Source organism: Thamnophis sirtalis, unplaced genomic scaffold (genome assembly GCF_051295495.1).
Source record: "Thamnophis sirtalis isolate CommonGarterSnake01/CBP01778 unplaced genomic scaffold, rThaSir2_p1.2 scaffold_2, whole genome shotgun sequence".
In the NCBI taxonomy this organism is placed as follows: Eukaryota; Metazoa; Chordata; class Lepidosauria; order Squamata; family Natricidae; genus Thamnophis; species Thamnophis sirtalis.
Genome location: NW_028261382.1, coordinates 45,042,043 through 45,057,718, shown reverse-complemented (window position 1 = coordinate 45,057,718; position 15,676 = coordinate 45,042,043). Strand labels below are relative to the sequence as shown.

Below are 15,676 nucleotides of genomic sequence, written 5' to 3'. Positions count from 1 at the left end.
AAGGTGTGCGGACTTCAACTCCCAGAATTCCCCAGCCAAGCGCCTGAGAGTGTTCGGAAACTACAGTTGGTCCAGAATGCAGCCGCGCGAGCGATATCGGGTGTACCTCGGTACACGCATGTTACACCTATCCTCCGGGAGCTGCACTGGCTCCCTATTGGTCTCCGGACGCGCTACAAAGTGCTGGTGATTACCTTTAAAGCCCGACATGGCATTGGACCTGGATATATGAGAGATCGCCTCCTGCTACACATCTCCCAATGTCCGATAAGAACTCACAGGCTAGGCCTCCTCTGGGTGCTATCGACCGGACAATGCCGGCTGGCGACCACTCGGGGGAGAGCCTTTTCTGTAGCTGCTCCGGCTCTGTGGAACGAGCTACCAGCAGAGATCCGGACCCTTCCCACTCTCATGGCCTTCCAAAGAGCCACCAAAACCTGGCTGTTTCAACATTGAGCCGAAGTGGCGCAGTGGTTAAATGCAGCACTGCAGGCTACTTCAGCTGACTGCAGTTCAGCAGTTCGGCTGTTCAAATCTCACCGGCTCAGGGTTGACTCAGCCTTCCATCCTTCCGAGGTGGGTAAAATGAGGACCCGGATTGTTGGGGGCAAGAGGCTGACTCTGTAAACCGCTTAGAGAGGGCTGAAAGCCCTATGAAGCAGTATATAAGTCTAACTGCTACTGGGGTTGCTGATTTTTAAATCAGGTCCAACCCGCAGCTAAGCCAAATGTATGTTGTGTGTTTTTTAAACTTTGCATGTTTCTTTCCCCTATGTGTTATTTTATTTCGTATTTGTAAGCCACCCGGAGTCCTCCGGGATTGGGCGGCATATAAGCTCATTAAATTGCGAATTGAGTTGAAGTCCACCCTTCTTAAAATGTGTCCAGTATCCTGTTTCTCAACCTTAACAGCTTTAAGGTGTGTGGATTTCAACTCCCAGAATTCCCCAGCTAGCATGGCTGCCTGGGGGAATTCTGGGAGTTGAAGTCCACACTTTTTAACGTTACGGAGGTTGAGAACGCTAGGCCGATCCTTCTCCCCCTCCTCAAGGGTTTATGCCCACCAGGACCAATGGGGAAAAATTTACAGGAAGGCGACCCCGTGGCCCCCACCTGACGATCCTTTCGAACTCAGCGCGGTCGCGCTGCACCTGGATGGCCAAGTTGTGCTCCTTCTGCGCCACCTGCTCCAGCCGACTCTGTTTCAACATGGCCTCCGTCTGCAGCTTCTTCTGCACGGCGTCCTTCTCCTTCCGCCGCCATTCGCGCTCGTTGGCCTCCTGGTTGCGCTTGGCCCTCAGGGCATGCTGGAGGGGCAGAGAATAGCAGAAAGACAAGAGTTGGAAGGGACCTTGGAGGTCTTCTAGTCCATCCCCCTGCCTAGGCAGGAAACCCCTATACCATTTCAGACAAATGGCTATCCAACATCTTCTTAAAGACTTCCAGTGTTGGGGCATTCACAACTTCTGGAGGCAACTTCTGTTCCACTGATTAATTGTTCTAACTGTCAGGAAATTTCTCCTCAGTTCTAGGTTGCTTCTCTCCTTGATTAGTTTCCACACATTGCTTCTTGTTCTACCCTCAGGTGCTTTGGAGAATAGCTTGACTCCCTCTTCTTTGGGGCAGCCCCTGAGATATTGGAAGACTGCTATCCTGTCTCCCCTAGTCCTTCTTTCTATTAAACTAGACATACCCAGTTCCTGCAACCGTTCTTCATATGTTTTAACCTCCAGTCCCCTCATCCTCGTGGTTGCTCTTCTCTGCACTCTTTCTAGAGTCTCCACATCTTTTTTATAATGCGGGGACCAAAATTGGATGCCGTATTTTCCATGTGTGGCCTCATCCATGTTATTAAAAAGGGTAGTTAAGTGGGCCTGGCTTCCCCAGTGACTTTGCTGGGTTAGGCCAGTGGTCTCCAACCTTGGCAACTTTAAGACTTGTGGACTTTAACTCCTAGAGTTCCTCAGCCAGCAAAGCTGGCTGAGGAACTCTGGGAATTGAAGTCCACAGGTCTTAAAGTTGCCAAGGTTGGAGACCACTGGCTTAGACAGTCACAAAAGGGGGAATGACGTAACCCCTGGGATGCTGCAACCGTCATAAATATGGGTCGGCGGCCAAGCAGCTGAATTTGGATCGCGTGGCTGTGGAGTCGTAAGTGTGACCAACGCCCGTAAGTCCCTTTTTTTGAGGACTGTCGTAACTTCAAACCAATCACTAAATTGCCTCTATTTATTTATTTAGCCACTCTCTGGCCAAAATGATTGGATTTTAACAAATCATTGGACTGAATGAAAACTGGGTTATATGTCAAGTGCCTTCAGAGACATTCTTTGGAGCCATGGAGCAGATCTGACTGGCCCACAAGGTTTCATGGCCCCCTTTTGGCTGGGGGGGGGAATTGAGGCAGAAGACCCCTGCAATAACCAGGCCGCACCTGTTCTGCTTGGTGATCCTGGGCTTTTTCTTGTAGAGCGCGCAGACGCGCCGTCTCCATTTCCTTCTCCTTACGGATCTTCTCCTGCTCAGCCTCAAATTCGGCTTCCCGTGCCTGCGTTTCAGGAAGAAAACGAGCCACAGACTTGGAAGGGGCTTTGGAGGTCTTCTAGTCCAACCCGCTGCTCGAGCGGAAGAAAACCCCGCGAGATTTTTTTTTCCACCTCGGAACCTTCGGCGGGGGGGAGGAGGGGGAAGGACCAACCGTCGCGCTTTGTGGGAAGGGAATTCTGCCACTCCAGAAAAGGCCCCGTGGAGCTTTCCTCACAATGAGGCCCCCTTTTAGCCCCTCGGCTTTCTGCGTCCCACACCGTACCATTTTCTGCCTCTGGTACTCCAACACCCGCATGTCGGACATCTTCTCCTGGTAAAGCTTCTCCTCTTTGCGCCTCTGGTTTTCGTCGTTGATGTTCCGGATGTCAGCCTGGATGGTCAAGCGCTCCAATCTGCGGCGTTCCATTTCCTAGGCAAGACTCGAAAGAGAGAGAGAGAGAGAGACAGAGAGAAGGGAAAGAAGGGATAATGAAAAGAAAGGAGAAATCAAGAAAGAGAAGGAAGGAAGGAAAAAGAGAAAGAAGGAAGAGAGAGAAAGAAGGAAAAATAAGGAAGAGAAAAAAGGGAGAAAGAAAGAAGAGAAAGAAGGAAGGAAGAAGAAAGAAAAAGGAAGAGAAGGAAGGAATAGAGAGAGAGAAAGAAAGGAGTGAAGAAAAGGAAAGAAGGAAGAGAAGGAAGGAAGGAAAAAGAGAAAGAAGAGAGAGAAAGAAGGAAGAGAAAAAAGGGAGAGAAAGAAAGAAGAGAAAAAAGGAAGGAAGAAGAAAGAAAAAGGAAGAGAAGGAAGGAATAGAGAGAGAGAGAAAGAAAGGAGTGAAGAAAAGAAGGAAGGAAAAAGAGAAAGAAGGAAGAGAGAGAAAGAAGGAAAAAGAAGGAAGGAAGAGAAAAGAGGGAGAGAAAGAAAGAAGGGAAAGAAGGAAGGATGAAAAGAAAGAAAGAGAAAGAAGGAAGGAATAAGAAAAAGGAAGAGAAGGAAGGAATAGAGAAAGAAAGGAGTGAGGAAAGGGAAAGAAGGAAGAGAAGGAAGGAAGGAAGAACTCATGACAGGTTCTGTTAGGCGCTCATGCCTAAAGTGGGACTAGAACTCACCATCTCCTAGTGATTGGCTCAACATCACTCAGCTGGTTTTCATGCCTCAAACAATACTAGAACTCCCAATCTCCAGGCGATTGGTCCAAAGTCACCCAGCCGGCTTACATGCCTAAAGCAGTACTAGAACTCCCCGTCTCCTGGTGATTGGCCCAAAATCACCCAACTTGTTTTCACGCCTAAGGCAGGAATAGAACTCACCGACTCCTGGTGATTGGCCCAAAAAGTGACCCAGCTGGTTTTCATAGAGGGACTAGAACTCATCCCCCTGCCCATCTGCTTCTGGGACTCACCCTCTCGTCTTCAAACTGCAGCCGTTCCAGATACTCCAGCATGTCCTGGGCTTCTTGGTCCCGTTGCTCTTCATCGCTCGCAGTTCCTCGTTTTTCTCGATCTGTTCGATGAGGTGGCGCCTCCCCCTAGAAAAGACGAGAGAGGAGAGCGAGAGAGAGAGTGAGTGTGAAGGAGGCTTTAGAGAAGCCGCTTGCCAACTCCCAGATTTCCCCAGCCACCATGCTTCAAGATGGGTGGATTTCAACTCCCCAAATTCATTCCTTCCTTCCTTCCTTCCTTCCTTCCTTCCTTCCTTCCTTCCTTCCTTCCTTCCTTCCTTCCTTCCTTCCTTCCTTCCTTCCTTCCTTCCTGTTAGACTGCAGAATTGGAGGCTAACTCTGCCCACTGACAGGAGTTCAATCCTGACCGGCTCAAGGTTGACTCAGCTTTCCGAGGTCAGTAAAACGAGGACCCAGATTGTTGGGGGCAAGAGGCTGACTCTCTAAACCGCTTAGAGAGGGCTGAAAAGCACAGAGAAGCGGTATATAAGTCTAAGTGCTATTGCCCTTCCTTCCTTCCTTCCTTCCTTCCTTCCTTCCTTCCTTCCTTCCTTCCTTCTTCCTTTCTATTTCTGTCTCCTACCTTTCTTTCCTCCGTTCCCCCCTCCCTTTCTCCCTATTTTTGACTCCTTCCTTCCTTCCTTCCTTCCTTCCTTCCTTCCTTCCTTCCTTCCTTCCTTCCTTCCTTCCTTCCTTCCTTCCTTCCTTCCTTCCTTCCTGTTAGAATGCAGCATTGGAGACTAACTCTGCCCACTCCCAGGAGTTCAATCCTGACCAGCTCAGGGTTGACTCAGCCTTCCGAAGTCAGTAAAACAAGGACCCAGATTGTTGGGGGCAAGAAGCTGACTCTCTAAACCGCTTAGAGAGGGCTGTAAAAGCATGGTGAAGCCCTATATTAGTCTAAGGGCTATTGCCCTTCCTTCCTTCCTTCCTTCCTTCCTTCCTTCCTTCCTTCCTTCCTTCCTTCCTTCCTTCCTTCCTTCCTTCCTTCCTTCCTTCCTTCCTTCCTTCCTTCCTTCCTTCTTGTCTGCTAGAGAGCAGACCAAGGCCAGCTCCTTCACCTGTACATTTCCTCTTTCCGCTTCCGTTCCAGCTCGTCCTGCATCTGATTGGCCTTCTGCCTCTCGGCCTCCATCAGGTGGGCCACTCTCTTCTCCTCCCCGCTCAGCTCTTTCTCGATCTGCTTCTTCTCCAGGATCTGAGCGTCCCGGATGGCGTGGCACTTGGCTTCTAGGATAATCTGGCGGAGAGAACGGTAGCCCTCGACTTACAGCTGTTTGCTTAGGGAGCGCTTGGAGTTACAACGGCACTGGGGAAAAGGACCGTTTCTCCCAGTTACGACCGTTGCAGCCTCTCCTCGGGGGGAGGGGTGTGTGTCAGGTGATCAAGAGTCAAAGGCTGGGCAACTGGCATGTACTGATGACGGCTGCAGTGTGATCTCCTTCCGTGGGTTTTCTGACAATGGGGAAGCCAGATGCATTGAACAGCCGTGCTACTAAACAACCGCAGTGATTCGCTTAACAACCGAGGCAAGGAAGGTGTCAAAATGGGGCAAAACTCACATTTGCAAACGTCTCGCTTAACGACAGAGGTTTTGGACTCTATTTTGGTCATAAGTCACAACCCCTGGTATGCCCAAATATGGGAGGAAGTTCACTGCTTCCATTCTCTGTCCATCGGCTCGTCATAAGAGACCGTCCAGACAGAAACCCAATAGTGAACTTCCTCCCATATTTGGGCATACTAGGGGTTGTGACTTTAAATATATACCTTTCTCCCTGGCTCAGCTGATGAGAGGAACTCTGTGGCTTAGTGGTTAACACATCTGCCTAAGATGCAATACAGCACAGGTTCCAATCCCAGTAAGGGTATGGCTAGCTGATGAGAGCTAAATAGCTTGAAATAGATCTATACTAGTCTCCCTTTATTTATTTATCAGCACAAATACAACACAAATGTAACAAAAAGGCAACAGTAAAAATATTGGGATTCTGTCTGGATGGTCTCTTATGACGAGCCGATGGACAGAGAATGGAAGCAGTGAACTTCCTCCCATATTTGGGCATACCAGGGGTTGTGACATACCAGGGGTTGTGATATATATATATATCCTCTCAGGGTGTGAATTCTATTAAGATACAGCCTACTGTGCCTTAAAATGGCTTCTACTGTACTGCCGCAAAATGGCTTCTACTGTACAGCACTGTGGAGATACTACGGTAGTGCCTAGAAGCCATCTTTTACCCTTTGGGCTTCCAGGCCTGCCACGTTCAATGCTGTGGGAAAATGGGAGGGAGAATTACACGGCGTATGGGTGATACACAGCCAAAATAACATTCCTTTCTCAGAGAGTCAAGGACGTCTTGCCCTGCACCTTGAGTGGTGTGACTGGGAGGCATCTCAGTTTTGGATGGTGCCTGGTTGGGCCATGGGATGGACATGTGGGTGCCGGGCAGGGACTTGAAGTTTCTTTTGAGTGGGGAAAACCTGGAAACTTTCAGATTCGGGTTTTCCCAGATGTGCCAATGTGGACATCTCTAATAAAATGGAACTTTGAGGAAATTCAATCCTGGGAGTCTTCTTTCATTGGGAGAGGGGGGAATGTGTTACTTGGAACCCTGACGTAAGGTTTTTAGCTCCTTCAGCCCACCTCGGCGAGGGTTTTGACCTCGTCCTCCTGTTCCATCCGAAGGTTATTTGCTCGTTCCAAGAGGTACTGGGCCCGCTCCTTGGCTTCCTCTTCCAGGTCGTTGAGCTTCTCGTTTTTCTTCCGTAGGATCTCCTTGAGCTTCATGGATTTCTTGCGCTCGTTCGCAGCCACCTGGGAGGGTGGGGGTGAGAAAACGAGGAAGCCGTTTGGATGCGTTCCCCCCCCCCCGTCGACTCGGTTTCGACTCAGCCTGGAACTAGGAAAAACGCCTCCGGCTTCTTTTTGGGTGGGAAGACCTGCCCTGTTCCATGGAAATGCTTCTAGCCAGCATCGCAATAGATAAGATCGACAATGAAGTCAGGTAAGAGGTGTTAAAAGATGCACCGAAATGGGTGCAGGGGGAAAAAAAAGACTGGGAAAATAAAAATAAAAAACTCACTCAAAAGAAGGGCTTTGAGAGGGATGGATGCAGTGACGTGCGGTGAGGTTTATGGCTGGTGAGGCAAAAAGAAAGAAAGCGGCTTTTGGCCGCCCCGCTGCTATGTCCGACATAGAGGCGTCCCGCGGCTGCACCTGTCCCAAGCCCGGCCCTTCTCTCCAGCTCCTCTGCAGAGTGGTGCCCAGTTGGCGGCTCTGCCGGCGGGCTTGGGACAGGTGCACATTAATTTTGAATTCCCTTCCCTCCCTCTCTACATACCTTTTCCAGCTGTTTCACAATCACAGAGGATTTCAACTCTGCTCTTGCCTGCCATGATGAAAATGTAAAAGGAAAAAGGCAAGAGCTGCTGAGGTCAGGCTGGGCTAGCTGCTGCCAGAGTCCCCAATGGATGACTCTGCTTAACTGTTTAAAAAAGCCTCTAAAAACGCCCTCTACAGGAGGAGGCAAGAGAACCACGTGCCTCATCTACATAAGGAATTTTTCGGCTTTTAACCCTTGCTTAACTCTGCTCGAGTGATCATAAAGTCAGACTAAATGAGGCACGTGGTTCTCCCGCCTCCTCCTGTAGAGGACACTTTTTTAGAGGCTTTTTTAAACAGTTAAGCACTAAGCAGAGTCATCCACTGTGACTCTGGCAGCAACTAGCTCAGCCTTTTTCCTTTTACATTTTTCTTTTCATGACGACAGTGGTGAGGCTCTTCCTCCCCTGACTACACGTCACTGGATGGATGGATGGATGGAGAGAGAGAGAGACATACAGAGAGAGAGAGATAAATAGAGATAGATTAAGAGACAGATTAAAAGATAGATGAGGAAATAGACAGACAGACAGAGATGGAGAAATGGATAAATAGAAATAGATTAAGAGATAAATAGATGAGATTGACAGAGAGATAGATATAGATATGATAGAGATAAAGAGTTAAAGAAGTACATAGATTAATAGATGATGAAATATAGATAGACAGACATTTAGATAGAGAAATGGATAGAAATAGATAGGTAATAGATGATAGAGATGGATGGATGGATGGATGGATGGATGGATGGATGGGTGGATGGATGGATGGATGGATGGATGGGTGGATGATAGGGTGGGTGGGCAGGCGGGTGGGTGGGCAGGCAGGCAGGCACAGAGAGACAGATGTAGAAGTAAAGAAAAGAGAAGAGAACCCAATACAACAAATTTAATTTAGATAGGACATATTTGAAGCTCAATCAGGAACAACGGCCAATCTCCTTCTATCTTGTGAATGCTCCAACTCTGGAAGTTTTTAAGAAGAGACTGTATAACCATTTGTCTAAAGCGGTGTAGAGTTTCCTGCCTGGGCAGGGGGCTGGACTAGAAGACCTCCAAGGTCCCTTCCAGATTCTATTCTATAGAGAAAATGCAGAATAACAGAGTTGGAAGGGCACCTCAGAGATCTTCTACTCCAACCCCCTAAAGGTTTTTTTTTTTAAAACAGACTTACAATGGTGGCTTCTCGCTCTGCCCTGATGGCTGCTTGCTGGTTCTCACGCTCCTCCTTCGTCAGGACTCGAGAGGATTCTTTAAGCCGCTGAAAATCCTCCGGGCTGATGATCAGGGATTCCCCAGAGGGATCCACAGTGGGGACGCTGGGGAGGGGAAGGGGAGAAAGCCAGAATCAGCCAAGAATTGCAACCAGCAGGGACAAAAATCCATCCAACACAAGTCGTCCTCAACTTACGACCACAACCGAGCCCGAAATTTACGTTGCTGTGAGAAATCTGTTAAGTTCCACCCCTTTTTATGACTATTCCCGCCACGTTTGTGAAGCGATTCACTGCAGTGCTTCAATTAGCAACTCCTAGCCAGGTTCTGCAGAGATCGGCCTGGCAGCTCTCCAAGCCAGATGAGGTCTGTGACTGTAAATCCTCCCTTGAAAGACTTTGCTGGATGTGAAGGAGCAGAATTCACAGCAAATTAATAAAAGGGGTTTTTGTTGGGGCAACAAGGAGTTTGTTTCATGCTCTCAGGAAGCCTCAGTCAGAACACCTCCTGGTGTCCAGGTGTGGAGGGAGGAGGAGGGAGCCCGGAGCCTCACCGGTCAGCCGGTTTTCTGCCGCAGGTGTGCAAATACCTCTTCCTCTTGCCGTAAGCTACACATTTGGCTTCTTCCCCTGTGGCACATTTATTTACATTTTATTTCCTAACTGCCAATTGACTTCACGCGGGCCAGACACGGATAGCCGAAGGGCCGGATGTGGCCAGAGGCCGTGAAACTCCCCGGTCTGTTATATTTTCTTCCGTTTCGTTATTGCAAGGCGCTTAGGGTAGCACCACAGTGAGACAGGCAGCAAATAAAGTTAACGGATAAGTAAATATCCACAGGGGGAGGGGGGGCACAATGGTGGTTGATGCCCTCCTGATTGCTTCCTAGAGGGAGCTGTAGAAAAAGGTGCTTTTTGTTCAGGAGGCAACTGGATTTTCTTGTTTTTTCTTGTGAAGACGTTTCGCTTCTCATCCAAAAACTTCTTCAGCTCTGACTGGATGGTGCGGAAGGGAAGGATTGAGCCTCCTTGCAGACAGCTGGTCATTTGCATCCTTTTAGAGGGTCGTTGAGGCCACTTGGAGGTTTATTTGTGTCTTCTTTAAAGACCTTTCGCTTCTCATCCAAGAAGCTTCTTCTGCTCTGACTGGATGGTGTGGAAGGGAAGGATTGATCCTCCTTGCAGACAGCTGGTCATTTGCATCCTTTTAGAGGGTCGTTGAGGCCACTTGGAGGTTTCTCTGTGTCCTCAGGGTCACCTGAATGGTGCAAATGGTTCCTGCGTTCTGCAATTTTTTCCCCTCTGGAAATCCATTCCTACCCAACACCTTTCAAAGGGTCTCCATCTTAAATTGTGTAGCTAAAAGTCTCTAGAGGTTCACCGTCAACCTCTTAGCTGTACAATTCCAGAGAAAAATTGCAGACTACAGGAACCATTTGCGCCACTCAGGTGACCCTGAGGACAGAGATAAATCTCCAACTGGCCTCAATGACCCTCTAAAAAGGATGCAAATGACCAGCTGTCTGCAAAGAGGATCAATCCTTCACTTCCCCATCATCCAGTCAGAGCAGAAGAAGCTTCTTGGAGAAGTGAAAGGTCTTTAAAGACACAAATAAACCTGCAAGTGGCCTCAACGACCCTCTAAAAGGATGCAAATGACCAGCTGTCTGCAAGGAGGATCAATCCTTCCCTTCCCCACCAGCCAGTCAGAGCAGAAGAAGCTTCTTGGAGGAGAAGCGAAAGGTCTTTAAAGAAGACACAAATAAACCTCCAAGTGGCCTCAACGACCCTCTAAAAGGACGCAAAGGACCAGCTGTCTGCAAGGAGGATCAATCCTTCCCTTCCCCACCATCCAGTCAGAGCAGAAGAAGCTTCTCGGAGGAGAAGCGAAAGGTCTTTAAAGAAGACACAAATAAACCTCCAAGTGGCCTCAACGACCCTCTAAAAGGATGCAAATGACCAGCTGTCTGCAAGGAGGATCAATCCTTCCCTTCCCCACCATCCAGTCAGAACTGAAGAAGCTTCTTGGAGGAGAAGCGAAAGGTCTTTAAAGAAGACACAAATAAACCCCTAAGTGGCCTCAATGACCCTCTAAAAAGGATGCAAATGACCAGCTGTCTGCAAGGAGGATCAATCCTTCGATTCCCCACCATCCAGTCAGAACTGAAGAAGCTTCTCGGATGAGAAGTGAAACGTCTTTTTAAAAGAAAAAAAAAACAAGGAAGTCCAGTTACCTCTTGAAAAAAAGCACCTTTGAGACAACCACGGCCTGGATGACTGAGAATCTCTTACAGACTTGTAGAAAAGGAGGAGTAAAGCCAGAGTTGGAAGTGGGGTTTTTTTGCAAGACCCCCCGGTGGACTTACACCAGGTCCCGAATGAGGTCTCGAGTAATAAGCCGGATGGTCTCGGGTTTGCGGCCCCATCCCAGAGTTTTCCCTTTTACTGAACCCACATCACGGAGGACCACAAGGGGGCTGCCGGGACGAGAGAGCTGCACATTCTGGAAAGGAGAGAGAGATGCTCAGAACGGTTTCGGAAATTCACGGAGAGGGATTTAAAAACGTGCTTAATTATATATATTTTTAAAATACATTTACAAATAACTTCAGCGAATATATCCAATGTGGCTTCCTCCTGCTATTTTCCCCACAAGAACAATTATGTGAGGTGGGGGCTGGGCTAGCCCACCCAAAGTCACCCAGCCAGCTTTCATGCCTAAAACAATACTAGAACTCACGGTCTCCTGGTGATTGGCTCAAAGTCACCCAGTTGGTTTTCATGCTTAAAACAATACTACAACTCCCGGTCTCCTGGTGATTCGCCCAAAGTCACCCAGCCAGCTTTCGTGCCTAAAGCAGTACTAGAACTCACTGTCTCCTGGTGATTGGCTCAAAGTCACCCAGTTGGTTTTCATGCTTAAAACAATACTACAACTCCAGGTCTCCTGGTGATTGGCCCAAAGTAACCCAGCCAGCTTTGGTGCCTAAAGCAGTACTAGAACTCACTGTCTCCTGGTGATTGGCTCAAAGTCACCCAGTTGGTTTTCATGCTTAAAACAATACTACAACTCCAGGTCTCCTGGTGATTGGCCCAAAGTCACCCAGCCAGCTTTGGTGCCTAAAGCAGTACTAGAACTCACTGTCTCCTGGTGATTAGCCCAAAATCACCCAATCAGCTTTCATGCCTAAAACAATACTAGAACTCCCGGTCTCCTGGTGATTCGCCCAAAGTCACCCAGCCAGCTTTCGTGCCTAAAGCAGTACTAGAACTCCAGGTCTCCTGGTGATTGGCTCAAAGTCACCCAGTTGGTTTTCATGCTTAAAACAATACTACAACTCCAGGTCTCCTGGTGATTGGCCCAAAGTCACCCAATTAACCAGTGGACGAGCTTGCCACCAGAAATCGTGGGCACTCCACCCCTGGAGGTTTTTAACAAGAGATTGGATAGCCACTTATATGAAATGGTATAGGTTCTCCGGCTTGAGCAGGGGGCTGGACTAGAAGACCTCCAAGGTCCCTTCCAGCTTCTATTCTAAGACCTCAGATCCCAGCAGCCTTCTCTCGCCCTCACCTTGGAAACCCCAAAGAGGCTCTCGTCGACTTCTGAACTCGCAGCCTTGGTCCGGTAACGGGTGCGAGAATGAGACCGGGATCTGGCTGAGGAAGTGTTGGACGAGCTGCCCAGCGAACAGACACTGCTCGGCTGCGGGGAAGGAAGAACGAAGGTGTGAATACAAAGACGCGTGTTCGAAAGACGCATGAATCCAGCGCTTGGCGAGCTGTCCCCATTAGTTTCCTAAGTCTTCTTAAAAAGCCAGGATGGCTCATATACAAGCGAGGTCCTCGGTTGGAGACCAGCATTTCCACTGTTGAGCAAGGCGGTTATTAATTCAGGCACATCCAATTTTTTTCGCCAATTTTTTTTGTTAAGCGGCTCAGTGCAGTTTGTTAAGTGAACCACGCAGTCGTTAAGCAACTCCGGCTTCTCCCATTCCGGCTGGGAAGATCCTGAATGGTGATCACAGGACTCCAGGATTCGGCAACCGTCATAAATAGATGTCGGTTGCTAAGCGCCTGAATTTTGAGTGTGTGACCGTATAAGAGAGGGCATAAGAGTGAGTACTAGTTGTAAGTCACTTCTTCCCCCAGTATTATCTATCTATCTATCTATCTATCTATCTATCTATCTATCTATCTATCTATCTATCTATCTATCTATCTAATCTATCTATATCTATCATCTGTCTGTCTGTCTGTCTGTCCATCCATCCATCCATCCATCCATCCATCCATCCATCTATCATCTATCGCTGTGTGTGTGTGTATGTGTGCGTGTGTGTGTGTGTGTACACCAGCATAACTCTGGAACGCCTCGAGCAATTTCAACCAAACTTGGGACACAGATGACTCGCTCTCTAGAAGCAAATACTGTGGGGGTTAAACACTCCTAATACCCCCGGGGGTGTGTGTTCTGTTAAGATACAGCATGTTGTGCCTTCAAATGGCTTCTACTGTACTGCCGTAAAATGGCTTTGACTGTACATCGCGCTGGAGTTGCCATGGTTAACGGCTTCACAGTACTCCACAAGGGGGCTCCCTCTGGTAAGGGGGAAAATCCAACATTAGAAATTAAGTTTGGTCTGGACATTTTCACCCTATAAATAAATACCTGGACAACGCCTGGTTATCGGCTAGTTATTAATAATATTTGTGGTCTGTTCCCAGCGCAGGAAAATCACAACTGCCAATTCTTTAGAGGCGTTGCCTTGATTTGTATCATCTTTTTCCCAAGAAGCAAAGATGTTGTAATGTATTCGCAGAAGTAGGTTATCTGTGGATCTAAGCAGCGTAATCTTTTGCAACTGGCAGATGGAAATCTTGTCCTTACACAGGTTTTCTAAGCGCCATTCAAGGTTTATTTATTTTAATATGGTACTCAGTGTGCCGATAACTTTATCAGCACCCTAAGTTATTGGTTTATGAAGTCTGTGAATCGTGGGTAGCAGTTTGGGTGAATGCAACCCTTAAATCTCTTATCAACCAAATGGGATTTTCTTTCTTTCTTTCTTTTTTGCAAATCAGCCCTGCCAGCAAGAATTAAGCCAAGGTTTATCCTTCATTCATTTTTATCTTTCTTATGAAGGCAACTAGCCAGTGTTTGACTGGCTTTTACCCCTGTGGTGCATGCTTCCAGCCACAGCAGATCTGCAAAGCATTTAAAACATCAAAGTTAAATTAAATTATTAAATTAAATTAAGTTAAGTTAAATTAAGTTAAATTAAATTAAGTTAAGTTAAATTAAGCTAAATTAAATTTAAATCACCCAGAGTTGGAGGAAGGAATGAAGGATAAAAGAAAGGAAGGAAAAGGGAGGGAGAAAGAAAGAAAAAAGGAAGGAAATGGGTGGGAAGGAGGGAGAGGAAGGAAGGAAGGAAGGAAAGGAGGGTGGGAGGGAGGCAGGGAGAGAAAGAAAGGAGGGGAGGAAAAGGGAGGGAGGGAGCAAGGAGAGAGAGAGAGAAAGTAAGAAAGGAAAAGGGAGGGAGGGAGGCAGGGAGAAAGAAAGAAAACAAGGAAGGAAGGAAAAGGGAGAGAGGGAGAGAGAAATAAAGAAGGAGGGAGGGAGGGAAGGAAGGAAAGGGAGGGAGGGAGAGAGAAATAAAGGAAGGAAGGAGGGAGGGAAGGAAGGAAAAGGGAGAGAGAGAGAAAGAAAAAGAAGGAAGGAAGGAAAAGGGAGGGAGGGAGAATGAATGAAAGAAAGAAAAAAGGAAGGAAGGAAATGTGTGGGAGGGAGGGAGAGAAAGAAAGGAAGGAAGGAAAGAAAAGGGAGGGAGGGAGGCAAGGAGAGAAAGAAAAAAGAAAGGAAGGAAAAGGAAGGGAGGGAGGCAGGGAGAGAGAGAGAGAAGGAAGGAAGGAAGGAAGGAAGGAAGGAAGGAAGGAAGGAAGGAAAAGGGAGGGAGAAAGACAGACAAAGAAAGAAAGACAAATCAGATTTCCAAGATATCCAAGAATTAAAGCCCCCTGCTAATAAATAACCTATATTCATTTCTATCCATGGCAATTTTCCCAACGCAGAAATTTTGAGGCTAAGACAGGCCTTGTTGTTTGTTTGTTTCTGTTTTTTTAAAAAACCACCAACTCATCCCAAAATATTTTTTTTTTTAAAAAAACCCAATGATTGGTTACTGAGGGCGGGGGGTTTCTGAGCATGTGCAGAGGGCTTGGGGTTTTATCCCTCCTCCTGGGATGATAGGCACGGGTTGAAAGGTACTCCGGGCTGATCGGATGAGCCGATCAGCCCGGCGGTTTTGCGGGCCAAGAGGGGGAAATAAACGCCCAGGCGGGTCTCACCATCTTCCGCCGCTTCCTGCGCCGCGGCCCGGCTCCGCGTGTTTGCCGGTCGCCATGGCAACGGCGCTCACGGCCGTACGTCTCGCCATGGCAACGACGAGGCGCGCGGCGGAAGTGACGTACACCCCCTCCTCCCCCCCTCTTCTTCCCCTTTCCCTCAGGCTTTGCTCGCATCGGACGCGGCCTCGTTCCCGCTCCGAACGGCACCGTGAGGGAAAAGCGAGCGAGCGCTGCGGTGACGGTGACGGTGGTCGCTCGAGTAGGGTTAAAAAAAAAAACACCCGCCGTTTCTCCTTCGGGACGAAATTCGGGCCTTTAAACGGCATTTCCGTCTCCGAAACGGCATTTCGAGTCCGCGTAGATCTACTAATGGGAGAGAGGCGCATCACCTGGTTGGGAGGCGGAGTTTCCGAGATGTGAGTGTTTTTCATCTCCAAAGCCACGTGGGTGTTTGTTTACCTTCAAGGCGACTAATAGGTGAATGGGCGCATGCAGAGCGTCTCCCTGTATTGCATATGCATGTCTGAAAATGCTTGTAAAAATGCGTGTTAAGAATAATAAACAGCTGAGTAGGAGCTAATGGGGATTAATCACTTTTTTATTATATCTGTATAATGTGTGTATACGTTTTACATAAAATGTTAATTCAATTTAACCTAAATACACACACACACACATACATACATGCATATATGCAGTAAATTATATATACCATGTTTTGCCGAAAATAAAACAGTGTCTTTTCTTTTGACTCCCAAA

The 15,676-nt window shown here is 47.9% G+C and overlaps 1 protein-coding gene across 1 annotated transcript in view; it reads right to left on the bottom strand.

The window, feature by feature from the left end:
* Nucleotides 1-14,967, bottom strand: part of CFAP45 (cilia and flagella associated protein 45) — a 17,369-nt gene extending 2,402 nt beyond the window's left edge. The window contains 11 exon segments of the mRNA XM_087705262.1: nucleotides 1,114-1,307; nucleotides 2,435-2,548; nucleotides 2,810-2,956; nucleotides 3,927-3,997; nucleotides 4,000-4,052; nucleotides 5,027-5,205; nucleotides 6,616-6,786; nucleotides 8,527-8,671; nucleotides 10,933-11,069; nucleotides 12,141-12,272; nucleotides 14,918-14,967. Of these exon segments, the coding sequence (XP_087561388.1) occupies nucleotides 1,114-1,307; nucleotides 2,435-2,548; nucleotides 2,810-2,956; nucleotides 3,927-3,997; nucleotides 4,000-4,052; nucleotides 5,027-5,205; nucleotides 6,616-6,786; nucleotides 8,527-8,671; nucleotides 10,933-11,069; nucleotides 12,141-12,272; nucleotides 14,918-14,920 (1,346 nt within the window). The 5' untranslated portion in view covers nucleotides 14,921-14,967.
* Between the last annotated feature and the right edge of the window lie 709 nt (nucleotides 14,968-15,676).